Source organism: Apiospora hydei, assembly GCF_038363865.1.
Source record: "Apiospora hydei strain CBS 114990 chromosome Unknown utg000003l_segment0_segment0, whole genome shotgun sequence".
NCBI classification, from domain to species: domain Eukaryota; kingdom Fungi; phylum Ascomycota; class Sordariomycetes; order Amphisphaeriales; family Apiosporaceae; genus Apiospora; species Apiospora hydei.
The window spans coordinates 1026095-1044956 of NW_027117362.1; the positions used below are offsets into that span (position 1 = coordinate 1026095).

Consider the following 18862-nt stretch of genomic DNA (forward strand, 5'->3'; position numbering starts at 1 on the left):
GACTGGATCGGCTTATTTAATGTGTACAATCATCTCGCCTATGGAAGGGCCGCCGGTTTCAATTGCGATTGATTGAAATGTATCGCTCAGGGGAAAAGAACGGAGAAGGACGAGCATAAGTCACATAAGTCACATAACCGCTCCGCATTCTTCACATGTTTTGCCCCGCGATCTGCTAGTGAGGGGCAGGAACGCCTGTAATGATGGTGTGGGGAGCTCAGTGCTGTAGGTATCCACTGCGCCGATGTCAAGCTGCGGAATTGCTTACTTGCACTAAAGCTGCTTCATGATTAACTCGATGTTGCACCCTGTGTTCCAGCTTATGGGAAGAAATTGGCTGCATCCAACAGTTCCTGCTGAACTGCGAGGCGTTGAACTGCTTAGAAATCACCAGGTGGCAATCTCCCTGGTCTGGTCTAACTGAACTACAGGCTGCTGGCCTGTGGAAACAATTAACGATTTCCAGCAGGCACCAGCCTCCACTAAGTCACATGATCAGGCGTAGTTGGTCTACTGTAGAAATCGCGTCGCGCCTTCCCAAGTCAACAAAACGCATATAGGCATCATCGCCTTAATTTTCGGGCCACGCCACTTCAAATGCAAAAAAGTTCCTATAGAAATTCCTAATTGTCCAAAATACTCGTTTCTTCCAAATTTCCTTCCCATTGAGCTGTGTTGTGCGAGAAATGTTGGCGTTGTAGGAAAGAGCCCCTCGTCCAATCTATTTACGCCGCGCTGCGCTACCGCGTCTGTCGCCACTTTCTGTTCCAACACCTTTTGGTGGCAATCCAAAATAGTTGGTTGCAAAAAGACCGGTGCAATTGACCTCCTCTCAACACCAATCCAACCAGTCCTTTGACAAGCCCTCTTCAGGATGGAAACGCCCAAGGCGACGCCTGTGAAACTACCACCAGGCCCGCGTTACAAGGCATCGGACTCCGTCGACCGATTGGCGAAGCCCTTCAAATGCCCGGGCTCAGCGACCCGCACTCCCACCGCCGACCGACCCGCGCGCAAGAAGAGAAGAGTTGACTACAAGGGCGCCGATGGAGATGCAGACGCGGCCGACAAGCCATATACCAATGCCGACCGTTTGGCCCTAGCCAATCGCGATGCCAACCGGTTTCCTGTCTTCCAGCCCAAGGACAAGGACAAGGTCTTTAGAAAAGCCTTCTCCGTTCCTTTCGTCAACAAGAACACTTCAGCCTACAACCCTAACCGTCCACCCCCCTACATTGGGTCTGCGACAGGGTGCTGTATTTGTCGCGAAGCCATTGCATGACCCGAGCGGAGAGTTCGCTATTGTGCTGTACGACCCTACCGTTGACGATAAGCCGAAAGAGAAGCCCAAGATAGAAGACAAGCCGGCAGAGCCCGAAGTCAAGATCGACGAACCCATTGTCCACAAGAGTCTATCTGAGATTTTGGGAATCAAGAAAAAGGTCGAAGGCGAACACCCTCGAGTGCCTGTCGTCATCGATCCGAGGCTGACCAAGGTGTTGCGACCACATCAAATCGAAGGTGTCAAGTTCATGTACAGATGTGTTACCGGAATGATCGACGAGAAGGCCCACGGCTGCATCATGGCGGATGAAATGGGTCTGGGCAAGACACTGCAGTGCATCACACTCCTGTGGACGCTACTGAAGCAATCGCCGGACGCTGGAAAGACCACCATCCAAAAGGCCATCGTCGCCTGCCCATCCAGCCTGGTCCGAAACTGGGCCAACGAGCTTGTCAAGTGGCTTGGCGCAGATGCTGTCACGCCCTTTGCCATTGATGGCAAGGCTTCAAAGGAAGAACTTACGCGCCAGCTACGTCAATGGGCAATCTCATCCGGCCGCGCAGTGACGCGACCAGTCATCATCGTCTCATACGAAACCCTGCGACTGAATTGCGAGGAGCTTAAGAACACTGAAATCGGTCTCATGCTATGTGACGAGGGTCATCGTCTCAAGAACGGCGACAGTCAAACCTTCACGGCTCTCAATGCTCTCAACGTCAAGCGACGAGTCATCCTCTCCGGAACTCCCATTCAGAACGATCTGTCGGAGTACTTTGCCCTAATCAGTTTCGCCAATCCGGATTTGCTTGGTACGAGACTGGAGTTCCGCAAACGCTTCGAACTTCCTATCCTGCGTGGTCGCGATGCCGATGCGTCCGAAGTCGACCGACAGAAGGGTGATGCGCAGACGGCAGAGTTGTTGGGTATTGTCAACCGGTTCATCATCCGCCGCACCAACGACATTCTGTCCAAATACTTGCCAGTCAAGTACGAGCATGTGGTGTTCTGTAACCTTGCGCCGTTTCAACTTGACTTGTACAAGTACTTCATTACAAGTCCTGATATCCAAGCTCTCCTGCGTGGTAAAGGAAGTCAGCCTCTTAAGGCCATTGGTATTCTCAAGAAGCTCTGCAATCACCCCGATCTCCTCAACCTTTCCGAAGATCTTCCAGGATGCGAGAAGCACTGGCCGGAGGATTATGTGCCAAAGGAGGCACGTGGACGAGACCGTGAAGTTAAGCCTTGGTATTCTGGAAAGATGCAAGTTCTTGACCGAATGCTTGCCCGTATCCGACAAGATACCAACGACAAGATCGTGCTCATCAGCAACTACACTCAGACATTGGACTTGTTCGAACGTCTGTGCCGCAATCGTGCTTACGGTTGCCTTCGCCTTGATGGCACCATGAACGTCACCAAGCGCCAAAAGCTTGTTGACAAGTTCAATGATCCTGATGGCCCGGAGTTCGTCTTCTTGCTGTCCAGCAAGGCTGGTGGCTGTGGTCTCAATCTTATTGGCGCCAATCGTCTGGTTCTCTTCGACCCCGACTGGAATCCAGCTGCCGATCAGCAGGCGCTTGCCCGAGTGTGGCGTGATGGACAGAAGAAGGACTGCTTCGTTTACCGGTTTATTGCCACGGGAACGATCGAGGAGAAAATCTTCCAGCGCCAGAGTCACAAGCAGGCTCTTTCATCTACGGTTGTTGATTCGGCTGATGATGTCGAGCGCCATTTCTCGGCGGATAGTCTGCGAGAGCTCTTTCAGTACCGCGGAGACACGAGGAGTGACACGCACGACACCTTCAAGTGCAAGCGCTGCAAGCCTGATGGCAGACAATATATCAAGGCCCCCGCCATGCTGTATGGTGATACCAGCAGCTGGAACCATTTCGTCCCGGCGGCTATGAAGCAGATCCAAGACTTGTTGTTGAGGCAGGAAGCGGAGGAGCAGGAGGTTTCGACTGTATTCCAGTACATTTCTCATTGATTGTAGTTCGTTTGGGGAGGAGCTCCTGCTGTTTTTAGACATAAGCGTTGGCGTTGAAACCATTTGCTAGATTAGATATCCTAAAGGGGCTTTGCATTTGCATGGCTTACGGCGTTAGGGAAGATGACGGAACACGATGAAGTAAGCTGGTAAGCTCTATGTACGAAACACCTGTTCACTTTACATAATGAATTGCTTTGAAGTAACTGCCAAGATCCCTTTTGAACTCCTAACCAATATTGAAGCGCCTTTTACAAATCCAAGGAAATAAATGACGCAATATCGGAACTCCGCGACGTAGTGTACAATGTCACTGGCAGGCCATTATTACAACCTAAGGTTAGGAGCTCCTTAACTCTCATGCCACCACTCGAGCCGACCCCGCACCCCAGGTATCCCACTCATCCAGCACCTTCTGGATTCGCTCGGAGCCCGTAATACGAAGCGACTCCTCAAAATATTCCCGGCTCAGCTCAAATGGCTTGCCGGTAACGTTGAGCACATATCTGCCCACAAGCTTCTCCGGACTCAGCCGCGCCACGTCCAGGTTGTCGAGCAGCACGCGGCGGAAAGCGTCCATGCGCGGCCGCAGGTACGAACTGTGGAAGGGAACGTCGACGCCCGAGAGCGGCACCGTGGCCGCGCCGCGCTGGAGCTGGACCTCGGAGGCGGAGGCGATGCCGTCGTATGTAGGTGCGAGTTTGGCGATCAGGGATTCGGTGAGGTCGGCCAGCTCCTCCTGGGAGAAGGAGGAGCCGGCGGCTTGCTTCTTCACGGAGTCGCATACGCGCTGCAGGAGGTCCAGGGCGCGGAGGTCGCCGGCGCAGACGTATTGGCCGTTGCGGATGTTCAGGTTGACGACTTCGACGAAGAAGCCGGTTTGGGATTGGATCCTGGCGACGAGATCGCAGAGGGTGGACTCGGCGAAATCTGATCATCATGGTCGTTAGCAAATATTCTTGACGCATTAGGAAGAAAGGGCGGAGTCACTTACCCCTGCAGGCTCTGGACGGATCGACCGCCGCCATGGCAAAGGCACTACGCCCGAGCGCGTCTCTCTCCACCGCGCTCTGCATTGTCATGCCGCGGCAGAAGACGAAGTAGAGCAGGTTCTCGAACGGCATGAAGTCGGTAAAAGAGGCGAGCGCCGCGAACTCGCCGAGCGAGTGGCCCGCGAAGTGGCAGCCGTCCGCGTCGAGGACGCCGTGCGCCTGCATGTCGCGGACCACGGCCATCTCCATGATGGTCAGGGCCGGCTGCGCGAACTGCGTCGCGAACAGCAGACCCTTGGGGGACGAGTGCGTGTACGAGGTCGAGCGCTCGTGGATCTCGGGGAACATGGGGCGGCGCTCCGCCTTGATTTCCGTTACCCCGTCGGCAGCTACTCCGGCAGGGGTCTCGTAGTGCATCGACATGTAGTTCTGCCGCAGCATGCGGCCGCGCACGCCGCCGAAGCGGACCTTGATCTCGGTCGGGTTGTGCCGCACGATGTCGAGGATGCTGACGCCGAACTGCGCGAGGAAGTAGGCGTCGGCCTTGTCCCAGAGGGCGCGCGCGACGGGGCTGGTCGCGTACAGGTCCATGCCCATGCCCTTCTCCTGCGAGCCCTGGCCCGTGAAGACGACGGTGGTGGTGGGCTGGACGACGAGGGCGGTGCCGACGAGGACTTTTTCGGCGGTGGAGGTCTTGGTCACCTCGATCTCGACGTGCTTGAGGCCGGCTTGCATGGCGGTGTGCCGGAGGCTGACTTCGAGGGTGTCGTTGGGCAGGACCATGCCGACGAAGGAGACGTCGTACTTCTTGAGGCGGCGCGGGTCTTGGTCGGCCATGTGCTGCTCGACGACGCGGCGCACGATGGCGGAGCAGTACATGCCGTGCGTGATGGTGCCGGGCAGGTCGACGAGGTGGGCGAACAAGGGGGAGGTGTGGATGGGGTTGAAATCGCCCGAGGCTCTTGAGTACTGCTCGTTGCTCGCGGGGACGGATAACTGGGAGACGTGCGTCGCAGCTGCCGTGGGCAGCACGTGCTGGCGCTGAGAGGCCACGATGCGTCCGTGGCGCTCCAGGTACGACAGGACGACGTTGTTGTGTCGGGAGTCGCCCATGTGGCTATGCTTCACGATGGCGATCGGAGTCAGGTCGCCGGCCTCGGACCGGACGAAGACGCGGCCCGAGGTGTCGACGCGGCCGTGGGCAGCGTCGGTCCACTTGGTGAAGGTCCGGAGGTGGAACTCGAGGGTCACGTCCGTGAGGTCGAGGTCGTTGAGCTTGTTCTTGTCCTCGAGGTGGAGCCAGGGCTTCTCGGCGATGACGGCGACGTCCTCCTTGGACGACATCTTGACCTCCCAGGACGGCTCCGTCTTGCGGGCGAAGGTGGAGGCGTAGTCGGCGTAGCTGCCGCGGAAGAGGAAGCGGGAGCGGACGGTCATGAAGACGGGGCTGAGCGCTTGGCGGCGCATCTCGCACACGACCTCGACAGTCTTGCCCGAGTCGCCGATGGTGATGGCGTTGACGTAGGCTCTTGTGCTCAGGTCTTTGCCGAGCTTCATCGGGATGGATCGCGCACCGTGGCTGGGCGTCATCTCGTACGCGTTGGAGAGATGTACTAGGTTCAAGACGTCGCCTTGGATGGGGTCTTGGAGGAGCGCTTTGCAGATCGGGCTCCAGGCCGCGACGATGGCAAAGTCCATGGGGACTTGGCCCTCTAAATGGCCCCCGGTGTAGCCGATTGCGCGATTGAAGGCGCGGACGCGGGCTGCGTCGACGACGAAGGTGTCTTCGAAGACGGCCGTCTCCGGCGACGATAGAGCTTGCCTCTGCCCTTCCATACATTCAGGGGCCGAGGTCCAGAGCTGTCGGTACATGGAAGAAATACGCTCGTTTCTATCATGGACCACTTCACTAATCGGAGCGAAGCTGCTATGCGGCCGGTACTCGAATGCCAAGAGCATAGAGACGGGCTGGGACTGGCCGGTCACGTATGTATACGCTGCCAGACGAATATCGTCCCCGTTTCGGCAGATTTCCACATCCAGCCGGTTTCCGGCTGTGAAAAGACGGAGAAATTCGCGACCAAACTCGGCATGGCTGACTGCGAGACCTTGAACCAACCTCCGGACGGGGTTGGCGACGAGGTCTTGGCCGCGTAGGATGAGGGGGCTTCCCAGCAAGGCGTTGAGCCAACTGGCACTCGGGTCGGCCGTGAAGGCAAGGAGCTCCAGCTTGCGATCAGGGTGGATATCGGCCGAGCCGTGTGTGATTGTCGAGTACGCCGGGTATGTGCCGGGTCCACTCTGGAGGAACTCCTCTCGGGGCAGCTCCGAGCGGACAGCTTGCAACATGTGCTGGAGTACGCCGTGGTTGATCCCGTTCAGAACATCGGCGACAGGCTCGTCGATATGGCAGGTCTGGCGTGCCGCGACGGGTCCATGGAGGATAAAGGTGCGACCGGCATCTTGGTCGACGACGGCCTCGACGTCTTCGGATTGCCAGAGGGAGTCCTTCTTGAACCAGGTCTCGAAGTTATCGTCCAGGGCGGGGATGAAAGGCACGGGCTTCTGGCCCGGTCGACGGCACAGTTGCATGAAATAGTGCGCGTCCTCGGAGAAGACTTGGGTAGCTGCGGCTATTGGGAACAACTCCCTCACTTCGGCTACAGCCTTGATGGGATCATCGCGGCAGAGGGTGTCGGATATCAGGGGCTCCATTGCCTCGGAGAACCGTTCCTCGATCCGAAGAATCCATTCGGCGAGGAAGCGGGCGTAGCTCGGGTCAATCCAGCTGCGTCGTCCGACGAACATGAGTTCCACTGCTCGGTCGCAGACTTCGCCATACGTCATATCCGCAACATCGCAGCTGCGGCCATCGGCCTTCCTGCCGAACCAAGGCCGCTGGAAGTCGGCATTCAGTCTGCTGATGATGTAGTCGCTCTTAGCACTCAGGATCGGACCCCGCTTCTTCTTTTCTAGCGAGAATACGGTCTTGTCCATCTCGGCCCAGAACTGGGCGCCTCGGGTCGCGACGACGTGGATCGGCTCGCCCATCTCGCTCACAACCGAGACAATTCCTCCGGTAGGGCCTCGGTAGGTGCCCTCCCACGCCTGATCCTCTACGCCGGCCGCGGATGCGATGGCGGCTTTGGCTCCGGGACTCGTCAGCGCCTCGGCGCAGGTCATGACACGGCTACCAAACAGCACGCCGTCGAACGGCATCTTTACTCTCCGGCCGCGGGCCAAGCTCCAATCACCGGACATATAAGGAATGACGTCTTCGGCACACCCAAACCCGGAGCCGGCCACCAGGGCGATGTTGTCACACGCCCGGATCTCCGCGTACGTCTCCAGAATGGGCGCGTGGAAATCCTCGGCGCTGTGGTGGCCGCCGCCGCGTCCGCCCGTCCACTGCAGGATAACCGGAAACTCCGGGTGCCGCCTCGCGATCTCGACCACCTGCCGGATCGCCGCCACGGAGCCGGGCTTGAAGGAGATGTGCCGCATCCCGAGCGTGGTGATGTACTCGCTCGCGACGTCGGGCGAGGGCACGCCGCCGCCGACGGCGAGGCCCGTGAGGGAAACCCCTCGGCCCGCAGCTGGCGGAGCAGGGGGGATCTGCCACGCGATGGCGCGGGGGCTGACGTAGATGACGTTGACGGTGATGCCGCGGCCGGGCTCGGCGATGAGGTCGCGCAGCCGGTACAGGGCCTGCCGCAGGCCGTCGGCGTGGTGGTAGCCGCCTGCCGCGAACTCGACGTGGTAGCCCGCGTTCATGACGGCGGCGACGAAGGCCGGGTGCGTGGTCGTGGGCGTCATGCCGGCGACGAGGAAGGGGGCAGGCCCAAAAGCCGGCTGAGCTTGGTGGCGATGACGGGGCCGGACGCGGTCTGTACGAGGGAGCCCGAGTTCGCGGTGGCCCAGTCGGCGGCCCGCGAGCTCCGCTGCTGCTGCGGGTCCGCGTTATCGTCGTCGTCGTCGTGGGAGAAGACGTCGTAGAGCGAGCCGAGATCGGAGTCGGCAGTGTTGCTCTTTTCGAGCTTGCCGACGATGATGACGCGCACGCCGGCGCCGGCGACGTTGCGGTGCGTCAGGGCGCCGACGCCGCTGGTGCCGCCGGGGCCGAAATCGAGTATGTGCGTCGCGGCGGTGAAGTCGGTCTCGGCCCAGAAGACGGGCTCGGAGGTGATCATGCGGACGAGCAGGGGGACGAGGTTGCTGCTGCTTCGCGTCGTCCCGGAGACGCGGCCCATTAGGGGTTTCAGGGCGGAGCCCTTGTGGCAGTTGTTTACGGGGACGCGGAGCTCGCTTGCGCGGATGGAGAGGTTGCGCAGGTCTTCGTCGATTAGGGGGACGGCTTCGTCCAGGAGGGGGCAGTGGCAGGGGATGGTGATGGGGAGGAACCGGATCGTGGGAGACGGCTTGCGCTGCGAGTAGGGAACGCGGGCTTGCGATTGGGCGTCCTTGGCCGAGGCGGCTTTGAGCGAAGAGATCAGGGCAGCGAGGGTGCGCTCGGGTCCGCTGACGACGAAGTTGGAGCTGGAGTTCACGAGCGAGATGTAAGCGCGATTGGCGGCCGGCAACGTCCTGTTCAGTCGGGCGAGGTGGCTATCCAGCTGGCTTTGCTCCATGCTAGAGATAGACAGCATGGGCGACGCCTTGCCGTGGCCCTCGTCCTCGAGGCGGGCCGCGATGTCTTCGGCGAGCGCGTGCTGGCGCCACACTTGCTGGCTCCGGGCGCCGATCCAGAACAGGATGGTCACGGCTTTCCGCGTGGCCGCCGCATAGTCTTCCCAGGTCTCGGTCGCTGCCACGGCGGCTGCTACGATGACGCCTTGGGAGTGTCCCGCGAGACCCTGGAATATACCGGGGAAGTCGGCGGGCGTGCCGTCCAGGCTCATGGAGATAGCCTTGAGGGTGGCCAGCTGTAGGAGACCTATCAATGGGAAGCTGAGGGGGGCGGTGATAAGGTAGTCCGCCGAGGGCGTCGTTTCGGAGTCCTCGAGCCATTTCTTGACTTGTAATCCCTCCGGGTAAAGATGCGATATCCTCGGGTCTTGGGATAATGTCTGTAGTAACGAGTCAAGGTCGCTAATGAGATCGCTCAAGAAGGGCTGGTAGGTTTGGTAGATGTTGCGTAGCTCATTGAAGTAGTGCTTGTTGTTGCCTTGGCCGCCGAAGATGGCGTATATGCGAGATGCCCCCTGGGCTTGCGAGCGGATCAAGGAAGGGCAGGAGTCAGGTATGCTCGGGAGGTTGGCGCTGACTTTGGCGGTGTAGTAGGTGCTGATGAGGCGTCTTTGTGCGTCTTGTGTAGACTCTGGTTGTGAGGCGGCGTAGATGTGAATGTTGTGTCGTTGTTGGACTTGGGGCTGTACTTGGTGTAGCCAGAGGTGGCTTGCTAGCTCTTGGTGTGTTTCGGTGTCTAGTCTGGTGGATGTGTAGGTGGTGAAGAGGCATAGTACCTCGACTGATAATAGGGGGGACGACTCCTCGTTGTGTTGTTGGGTGATGTGTGACGTGAACCCCTCCTTTATCGGCTCGACTTGTTGATGTAAGTGTGCGGGGATGGACGAAAGCGCCCTTGAGATGGAATCCGACGACATGGTGCGTATAGGTGATTACGATACGGATGATGCTTTACGTGGTGAAACCAATGAATGGTTGCTGTTCAATCGTATTTGTTGGCAAGTATAGGGGTGGCCGGGTTGATAATGGCAAATATTATGATATACGGATATGAACTTGTCTCCGAAGTAATCAAGCACTTGATCAGCATGCCAAGTTGTGGTTAGGCACTCTTTAGAAAATAAAGCTTTGCAACACAAGAACGCCGATCCGGGTCAATCCCTAGGGTTACTCTAAATGCGACTTCTGTCTGTTTGGATTGCTACATCGAATCTGCTCTATCCCGAGTGCTTCGGCTCTATTGGCTACATTCACCTACATTGTTTCACGGATCTCCATTGTTGCACGAACAGTATCCGCATCTGCGCGGGCAACATGATTCACGATGTAAAAGTGCGTGGTAGACAACACTGCTAAGAAGCGCCCTCCATTTCCTATCTGATTTGCTCTCGACGGGGCAGGCATATGGGCCCGCGAGTACGATACTGGAACAGTAATCGATGGCATAACAGACCAGTGACTCTCTCCGGAAGTCGGACGACATCTTTCATCACAACCCTGATTTCGTTCTGTACTCAAAATACTAAGACCAGCCTCCTCAAGACGCCTGAACCCACTCGGTAAGCCCAGCTCGTTGTTGAGACTGCTGTGGACATGTAAGCAGTCGAAGGGCCTGCAAACGGCAAGGTCTCTCTGAAAATAAGAATCCGAGCAACGTGCTTCGTTGTGGGACAAAGATCGTCACCCACGTCTCGCGTCGTCGAGTTGGGAGATCCGTTTCGGGGGTTTGGATGAGATGAGTGGATGTCTGCCGACTTACTGTCCTTGGAAATTACGGAAGTTTTCCGAGTCTTTTGCTTGCTAACCGACAAAAGTCGATGCGTAATAGTGTCAACCCCCGTCTCTTGCTGACAGTGGAAACCAGGGGCTTGACACGGTTGACTCGGCCGGGTCTCGCGTTACTCCACGGCCGAGAGATCGTCCACGTGCATGGTCAACCCGGTACTGTAAGCGGACTATTGCTTACTGTACTGTATACTTAAGCGATGGGCTGGTAACCGGCGGGAACTTTCCATTTGTGGGGCTATAAGTTGTTTTCTCCTCGACAGGGGGCCGGGGTTCTCGCCCGGGACCTTGACATGGTCATACGTATCACATCCTTGCTCATCATCAAACAGTACCGGACCGGGGATCACAGCATGAATTACTCAGATCACACAATTACCTGGCTCTCTTTCAACAATCTGATTATGGTTCGACGTTTACCCGGTACGGTATTGCTTTTCTTACTAGTTACCTGGAATAGACGCATCCACAAGTTGGGTTACCATGCATATACCATTTCCATAGTGGTTGAATATAGTATAGATCCACACACCAGTTCGCTCAGTGCTTGGCATTTGGCTACATTTACGGGCTCCTGCAGCCAAACATTGTTCAAACTAGGAAATTGCACACCCTTTTCGACCTCCCCATACGGCTACCTATACGCCGAACCATAGTATATATCTCATACACGCAAAAACAAGGTTTGCAAAACATGTCGGCACCAGCTCCCAAAGCAACTGTCGGTGAGCACGAGTCACTTGGGTCCGTATCTGCAGCATCAACTGACTTATCGTGGTAGACTGGGCGAATCTCGGCCTCGCCCTTGATCTGAGCGTCAATGGCCACATCGAGACCAGGTACCACCTCTCCACGGGCCAGTGGACGACGCCAAGCTTCGTGGAAAACCCCAACATCTCGGTCAATGGGCTCTGCCCGGGCCTGAACTATGGCCAGCAGTGCTACGAGGGCATGAAGGCCTTCCGCAACACCGCCAACAAGATCACCGTCTTCCGCCCGCGCTTCCACGCCGCCCGCCTGGCGCGCTCGGCGGCCTCGGTCTGCCTGCCGGAGCCGCCGGAGCCGCTGTTCCTCGAGTGCGTCCGCGCCGCCGTCGCGGGCAACGCCGAGTACGTCCCGCCCGCCGACGCGGAGGCGTACCTGTACATCCGGCCCGTGCTGTTCGGCGCGTCGGCCAAGCTGGCGCTGGCGCCGCCCGAGGAGGTCGTCCTCGCCGTCTACGTGCAGCCGACGCGGCCGTACCACGGCTCCGCCGCCATCGACGGCGTCGTCCTGGAGGACTTTGACCGCGCCGCGCCGCGCGGCATGGGCGCGTACAAGGTCGGTGGTAATTATGCGCCCGTGTGGCGGCACGGCGGCGCGGGCGCGCGAGATGGGGTACGGCATTACGCTGCACCTTGACAGCGCGACGCGGACGCTGGTCGAGGAGTTCTCGACGAGCGGGTTCCTGGGGCACAAGAAGAAGACGGCTGAAGCTGATGAGAAAGATACGTTGGTGGTGCCCAAGACAGATAACGCCATCGCGAGCGCGACGAGCGATACCATGGTCCGCGTCGCGGAGATGCAGGGGTGGACTGTCGAGCACCGCGATGTGGCCTTCTCGTCGATTGGAGAGTTGGATGAGGTGGTGGCTGTGGGCACGGCGGCGGCGGCGGTGCCGGTGAAGAGTTTGGTGCGGCTCAGCACGAATGAGAAGTTTGGGTTCCCGGGGTCGGGTAAAAAGGAGGGGAAGTTGCTGGCGTTGTCCAGCTTGGTGGCGAGGATACAGAGGGGGCAGGCGGAGGATGTGGAGGGGTGGAACTGGGAGGTTACTGATTTTCCATAGCTTTGTAAGAATAGCTCAACCTTTATAGTAGAGATAGAAGACACTTCTTTGCTACTGCGTCGAATACGTATTGTGGCTGTACTGCTTATATGATGCATTTCTGTGACATAGGAGCTCAAAGTTCGGTATGGGAACAGACCCAAACAGCTTTGAGTCTTTACTCCTACGTTTCGTTAGATTCAGCGCCGGATGGTGAAGGAGAAGCCAGTTCCCCATTTCTTACCCGATGTCGTGACTTTAGAATGCAGGTGTTAGTTAGAAGCATCAAAATAACCTCAGTGAATGGGGTATCATTGATAGCAACACTATATGTTCATACTACGAAATTGCACCCGCTAAACTAATATACACTACCTAAACATCCCGGAATCTCAGGTCCAGGCCGAGCTATCCAATCTATTTATGTACCTAGTATCCTTTCCACGAAGTCGATCGTTTCAATATTTCCCCGACCCATCATAACCTAAGCCTTGCAGACTTGAGCGTATCATATTGATCAAGCAAGGTCCCTATTCTTCCTTTCCGCTTTCCTCTGCTTACGTGACAGCTTCTTTGGGAGCTCACTGTCATGCCCGATCAGGAACCGGCCAGGGTGCCAGATGGCAAGAGTCAGAAGCGCAAGCAGCATGGGGAACACATCCAGCGCATAAGAGTACTCTTCGTGGAAGGGGATGGGGTTAGACGGAGTAATGCCACCGGCGAACTCGGCAATACGGTAGATGATGCGGATCTGTAGTTACAGTTAGCAACCAAGGCAGGCACCTGTAATGAGGGGCCTTGATGGAGGATGTGCCACTTACAGTAATAAAAGTCAGAGTTGCATACAGGGTGTAGATGAGCGGCCTCCAGCTGGGCTTATCAGCGTAGCCGTACCCTGTTCGCTGGCGGATATGGAAATGGATCATGAAAAGGCAGAAGACTACGATAAAGAACTGCTGGATGCCCATGCCGATCAGGTAGACCTTCAAACCCTCTGTGACGCACTTGTCAGCTAAGAGTTCTTTACAATAGTACATACGAACGTTTTGGTGACGAAGACATACTGCATACATGTTAGCAAAGGTAGTTTATGAATATGGAGTATCTCATCGTCCAAGAGACGCTTTACCTCTGAACAATATCACCGCCCGAACCAGGGGATGCCATGGAGCCACCGACACCCTGGATGATAAAAGCCAGCACATCGGCCCAGACAAAGATCTTGGTGAGGGCGGTGATAGGGATGCCCAACAGCCGGCGCTGGGCCTCGGGCGGGTAGTGGTAGTACCAGGCCGCGCGGGTGAAGGTCATATAGACGAAGGCGTTGATCCACAACGGCGCCAGGAGGAAGAGGATCTGGGCCGCGGACGCATACGCAATGTTCTGCTGGTCCTTAGAGCCGAGAGCATGGAGGACGAAGGAGATGGTCTCCCACGTCGCGCCCATGATCAGGACCCACGAGAACTTCTAAGGGGGTTGTCAGTGTACTCTCTGTTGTATAGACGGCTGAGGGCCGCCACATACCTTGCGATAGGCGATACCAAGAACTAAATGGATAAGAGTGAAGATCCCAAAGAGTATAGCAACTGCAACGGCCGGTTCGAATTTGGGATCGAAGTTGTAGTATGAATTGCATGCGTCGACTGGCACATGGCCGTTCGGCCCTGGGATGGCCTTCACACAGTTGCTGTTTTCCTGTTCCTCGTCTGCATCATCCCAATCGTCACGGCGTAAGAGCCTTCGGGTGGCCGCGCCAGCCAGACTGGCGACACCGGGCATGGACATATTGGGAGGCGGTGTACCCTCCGGAGAAGGGCGGGTGGGGCTGCTGAACAAGTATTAATTAGATCTTGAGAAGATGGGATTATGGTTATCAGAAGAAAGATGGGTGTACAGGGAGAGAGGTCTGTCGGAGTTATGTCGAAAACGGGAAGAAGGGCTGGCAAGGTCCTGGTAAACCCGCCATGGTCAGATATAGGGCAGGCTCAACGGTTGATATCCTGCTGCCCACCCCGAAGGGCGCCAAAAGGGCCCATGGCGAACCGTAGGAAACACTTCTGCGCCTCGTCTGTTGGGGGCTTGGATACTCCGACGCGTGTGCTATATTGTAGCATGATGGTTGGCCACCAGAGTAGGACTACAAGGAGAGCGATCCGCCGGTAGGGGTTGGCTGCGCATTCGGAGGGATTCTTACAGCCAACATGTAAGTACATCTGTACTGCAGGTACGTACTGAAGTAAGCAGGCGACAGCGTAGAGTAGGATTCCCTTCGGCGTTACATAGCCCGAGTCCACACAAGCAGGGAACAGGCCTTATGGGAGGCTGGCTTCTGTTGAAACGTGATTGGTTTGCTGCCAGTTAGTCGACCCGACCTATTTCCTTGCTAATCTGGGTCTCATCGCAGAACTTGGCTATAGAGATTTGGACAATACTAGTCTTGTATTACATTACCTAACGAAATGCGATCACGACATGGCGTCAAAGCAATAAGGTTAGTTAAGACCGATGAAGAACGGACCTGCAGCACATACAACACCCCAGAAACGGACCGTCCTGACCCAATCAGCCTTGACATGGCTGCTGCAGAAGTGCTGCTTATCTAGGACCCCCTGTCCCACCGGAGAAAAAGGTCATTGGACCTGTCTGGGGCCTGTCAGGGCCCGAGTGGGTGTTGAACGGGTCGACCCGACTCAGTCGTCTTCCCACTTGGGCAACTCGTTTCAACGTTCACAGTAAGCCTTCAATTGCCTATTTGCCCGTTACGCTAAATGCGGATCTGCATCTGCAGCTTGTGTGAGTGCTCGGACCGTTTCCAACCATTGGCTCCTACCCCAGACGGACCCTGAGTCGGTAGACTTTGCGTGGGCCGGGGCCTTGCGAGGGTCCTGTACCTGGCGAGACACGCTCTCCAGGCCAAGCTTTTCTTGGACACAGATCAGACACCCTTGATGCGAATCCAATCTGGCTGCAACATGGATCCCAGGAACCAGGACCAGCGCACAGCTTTGGCTGGATACTTCTGCCACAATCTATGCGCGAGCGCTGCACACACACACGTGGTATTGAGCTGTCATTAAGCCGTCCCAACTCTTCGGTCGCTTGGGCTTGTCATCTCTAGCCCTGTACCCAACAGACTGGACCGCTAGCCGCCTCGAGCGCGATACAGGGCTGATGAAACTGGGATATCCCGGTATCGGCGAGATCACTAACCATGGGCGACAGCCGACGTTTTGCCCGACTGCTGGCACAACAGCCACAGCAGCCTGTTGAGCCCCCTTCTATCATCGACACCATTGTCCACAACATTTCTCAAGCTCTGCTTGGCATACCGGATTGTGCACCGGCCGAGATTGAGCATACCCCATACGATCATCCGAGTCGTCATTCAGATCATCATACCAAGCTTCCGGCAGGAAGTTATGGTAAGGTTGCTCCCATTCCGGCGTGGGCCTGGTCACCCGGTTGGCCCTTCTGAACTATCACATGGTGCTCGCTATAACTGTCCGGGTGTCAGATCATCGAGACCCCAGCTGCCCATGTTCACCCCGACTCCACTCGTGTCACGTTGAGTGTCGGATTGTGGATGCGCCTCTCCAGCATTCAAGCAAGATATACCATGTTGGGCAACGCTATAACATACGAGCGGTTCAATATCGCCCAGATTCGCCTAGGTCGGCACGGATGCACTCGCTCCATGGGGGTCGTTCAAGGAACTCCTACTGTAGCTGCAGCACCGCACCGCGAAACGATGCAAGCACGACTCGCGCTGTCTCCTCCATCAGATGGCATTCACGGTAACACGGCAACGTGGTGGCAGACAGGTCCTTCACCTTGGGAACTGGTCGCATTGACAGGCGGCGTACCCTGAACCCGGCACGTGGCGGACCCCGAGTAACATACATCCAACATGTTACCTAACTCAAATACAGGATCATGCCGACGCTGCTCAAGCAGTTGTCAAGAACCCAGGGTTACCTGCCTCTTTGCCATTTGAGTTCGGGCTACTGCGTGCCATCATACCTTGGAGACCCTGAAGTCCGATAGTGTTCATCTGTTTTGTTGAAATGAAGGGGGATCCCAAGGCGTCGGCTCCGGCTCGGGCCAGTCGAACTCAGACCATATCCTACGTTGACCTTATGAAACCCGACGAAGATTGGAGGACCCTCCCTGACGCCTCGGAACGAAGGAAAATCCAGAACCGATTAGCCCAGCGAGCATATAGTAGGTTCTTCCCGATCCCGAAAAGATAAGGACCAATCATTCCCATTTACTGACTTGGTCTTGCAAAAGGGCGTAATATGCGAGATCGGACACGAGAAGTGGAAAGACTGAAGAACCAACTCAAGAAACTGCAAGAAGAAAAGCAAGAGGGCCAAGAAGCCCCGAGTCAGACGCAAGAAGAGGAGGATTACTCTGGTTCGGATTCTGGTTCCAGCACGCAGAGCGCAAAGGGAGATTCGGAAGCCCAGATGGATGACTTGAACGCATCGACGATCGCCACGTCGGAGTGGCTGGGGCGGTACTTTCAGGCTTGGCCCGAGACCACGGAGCCCGAAAGAGCCGGCTGCATGGACATATCCGCGAACGGCGACAGTCTTGCGCACCACCTCAACAATGCCGCTTGCTACTCGGACTACCAGCTGAGCCCCGACTTTCAGCCGCAAATCATACCACAACCGCGGCCGATGCTGGCAAAGGCCCAAGACGTCATACCCGGTCCGTCTCCCACGTTGGCGCACCAGCAACATGCGATGCAGAGCAACAGGGTCATGGACGAGCCCATGTTCTACCCCAAAGCGGCCTACCAAATGCCCTGGCAGAACCAGAACCAGCGGAACGTGTCATTTGAGGCCATGGCCAATCCGATGGGATCGGATCAGAACAGACGTATGACGCTGCCTTCGCCCCCCACGAGCCTTGGACAGCCGGATATGGCGGCCTCGCCGCGTCACCATCAGCGCAAGCCCAGCAAGCCGACAGTCGGTCGGCTGCTGAACACGGAGCTCAGGCTCTCTCAAGAGGGCGGGAAAGTCAACGAAACGGTCCCGGGCTACCTTCCGTCGCCCATATCGGAATTGAGCGACCAGGTTTGGCAGCGGGCCAAGCTCTCATCACCATCCCCGTCACTATTACCATCGCGACCACCGTCACAATTATCACAGCGACAACAGCAGCAGCATCACCATCAGCAACAGCAACAAACCCAGCACCCACAACAACAGCAACATCAACATGCCACGCCATCCTCATATACACAGCAGCTCGCAACGCCTCAAATGACGCCGATCGCAGAAGCGACAGATCCCAGGACGTCCAGACCCCGCTCTGCCGCCTCCTCGGCGTCAACGATACGGAGGCTCGCATCCCCAGAGAAATCGCCAGTCCTGGAGAAGAAGCAGAAGCAGAAGAAGAGCGACGCTGGCAATCGCAGAAGCCGTGGCAACACCCCCAATAATAACAACAACAACAATGATCATAATACTACAAATACGGCGGACAACCAAATAGCAACCACAACAACCACAACTACAGCAGCCAAGGCGTCACAGCCCAACAGCTTGCTGCACCTAGCCGTCGCGGGCGGCCACGTCGACACGCTGCGGCTTCTGCTGCAGAGGTTGGACCCTGAGGCCCTCAGCGCCCGCGATGACCGGGGTTACACCGCGCTGGAATGTGCCGTCATGGAAGGGCGGACCGACTTGGTCGCGCTTTTGCTGGAGCATGGCGCAGGTGGTGGGGCTTCGCGATAAGGCAATGAATGAATGCTGCTTTCGATCCCACCATCACCACCCTCACCCTTTTCTTCCTTTTGCTCGTCGGAAGCGTGCCTACCCCAAGTGCAATATCCGATCAGAGGCGCCATCCGCCAAACACCTTGGTCCCTTTCGGCCTTGCCATACATGCGGCATGTGTTTGGGAAGAATAGGGATCTTGAACCAGGCGACCTGGTGCAGAGGTTCCGCAATCAGGGTACCCGGATGGCCGGCCTGACAGGAAAGGAAACCTCATCGTTGGCGGCTGGCACGATGGGGAAACTCCGAACAATCGCTGAAAGCGCCTAAAGACTTCCAAGGTTAGCGGTCGGTGCCCCTAGGGTCCCCTGGCTAAAAACCACAGGGATTGCCGCCAACCCTCTTCCGATTACCACTGTATCATACATACCATACCTATGTCGTTATCTTGCTCCTTTTGTTTTCTTCTCTTTTTGCCATGGAATTAGCGGCGGTGTTTACAGGCATGGGCGGTTATATCAGTACAGATGCATTATTACAATAAATGATACCTTATCTACTTAGTTAGCAAATTGGAAGTTCTTACCCAAA

General features: G+C 56.7%; 7 protein-coding genes across 7 annotated transcripts; 4 read left to right on the plus strand and 3 right to left on the minus strand.

The window, feature by feature from the left end:
• Window positions 1-874: 874 nt before the first annotated feature.
• On the plus strand, window positions 875-3272 carry PG997_002138 (recombinational repair protein; the record flags this gene model as incomplete). Its single annotated transcript, XM_066806453.1, has 2 exons — window positions 875-1156; window positions 1206-3272. 2 exons carry the CDS (start codon window positions 875-877, stop codon window positions 3270-3272), a joined length of 2349 nt encoding a protein of 782 aa, XP_066673749.1.
• Window positions 3273-3630: 358 nt separating this feature from the next.
• Window positions 3631-8038, minus strand: PG997_002139 (beta subunit of fatty acid synthetase; the record flags this gene model as incomplete). The annotated part of the gene is made up of 2 exons (XM_066806454.1): window positions 3631-4202; window positions 4267-8038. 2 exons carry the CDS (start codon window positions 8036-8038, stop codon window positions 3631-3633), a joined length of 4344 nt encoding a protein of 1447 aa, XP_066673750.1.
• Window positions 8039-8076: 38 nt separating this feature from the next.
• PG997_002140 (fatty acid synthase subunit beta) lies at window positions 8077-9867 on the minus strand (the record flags this gene model as incomplete). The annotated part of the gene is made up of 1 exon (XM_066806455.1): window positions 8077-9867. The coding sequence occupies one exon, from the start codon at window positions 9865-9867 to the stop codon at window positions 8077-8079; it is 1791 nt and encodes a 596-aa protein (XP_066673751.1).
• Window positions 9868-11429: 1562 nt separating this feature from the next.
• On the plus strand, window positions 11430-12560 carry PG997_002141 (aminotransferase; the record flags this gene model as incomplete). Its single annotated transcript, XM_066806456.1, has 3 exons — window positions 11430-11460; window positions 11517-12055; window positions 12108-12560. 3 exons carry the CDS (start codon window positions 11430-11432, stop codon window positions 12558-12560), a joined length of 1023 nt encoding a protein of 340 aa, XP_066673752.1.
• A 496-nt stretch (window positions 12561-13056) lies between these two features.
• PG997_002142 (uncharacterized protein) lies at window positions 13057-14324 on the minus strand (the record flags this gene model as incomplete). The annotated part of the gene is made up of 4 exons (XM_066806457.1): window positions 13057-13290; window positions 13361-13543; window positions 13677-14006; window positions 14064-14324. The coding sequence occupies 4 exons, from the start codon at window positions 14322-14324 to the stop codon at window positions 13057-13059; spliced, it is 1008 nt and encodes a 335-aa protein (XP_066673753.1).
• Window positions 14325-15750: 1426 nt separating this feature from the next.
• On the plus strand, window positions 15751-16407 carry PG997_002143 (uncharacterized protein; the record flags this gene model as incomplete). The annotated part of the gene is made up of 2 exons (XM_066806458.1): window positions 15751-15966; window positions 16054-16407. 2 exons carry the CDS (start codon window positions 15751-15753, stop codon window positions 16405-16407), a joined length of 570 nt encoding a protein of 189 aa, XP_066673754.1.
• A 196-nt stretch (window positions 16408-16603) lies between these two features.
• Window positions 16604-18289, plus strand: PG997_002144 (uncharacterized protein; the record flags this gene model as incomplete). Its single annotated transcript, XM_066806459.1, has 4 exons — window positions 16604-16760; window positions 16830-17426; window positions 17465-17920; window positions 18072-18289. 4 exons carry the CDS (start codon window positions 16604-16606, stop codon window positions 18287-18289), a joined length of 1428 nt encoding a protein of 475 aa, XP_066673755.1.
• Between the last annotated feature and the right edge of the window lie 573 nt (window positions 18290-18862).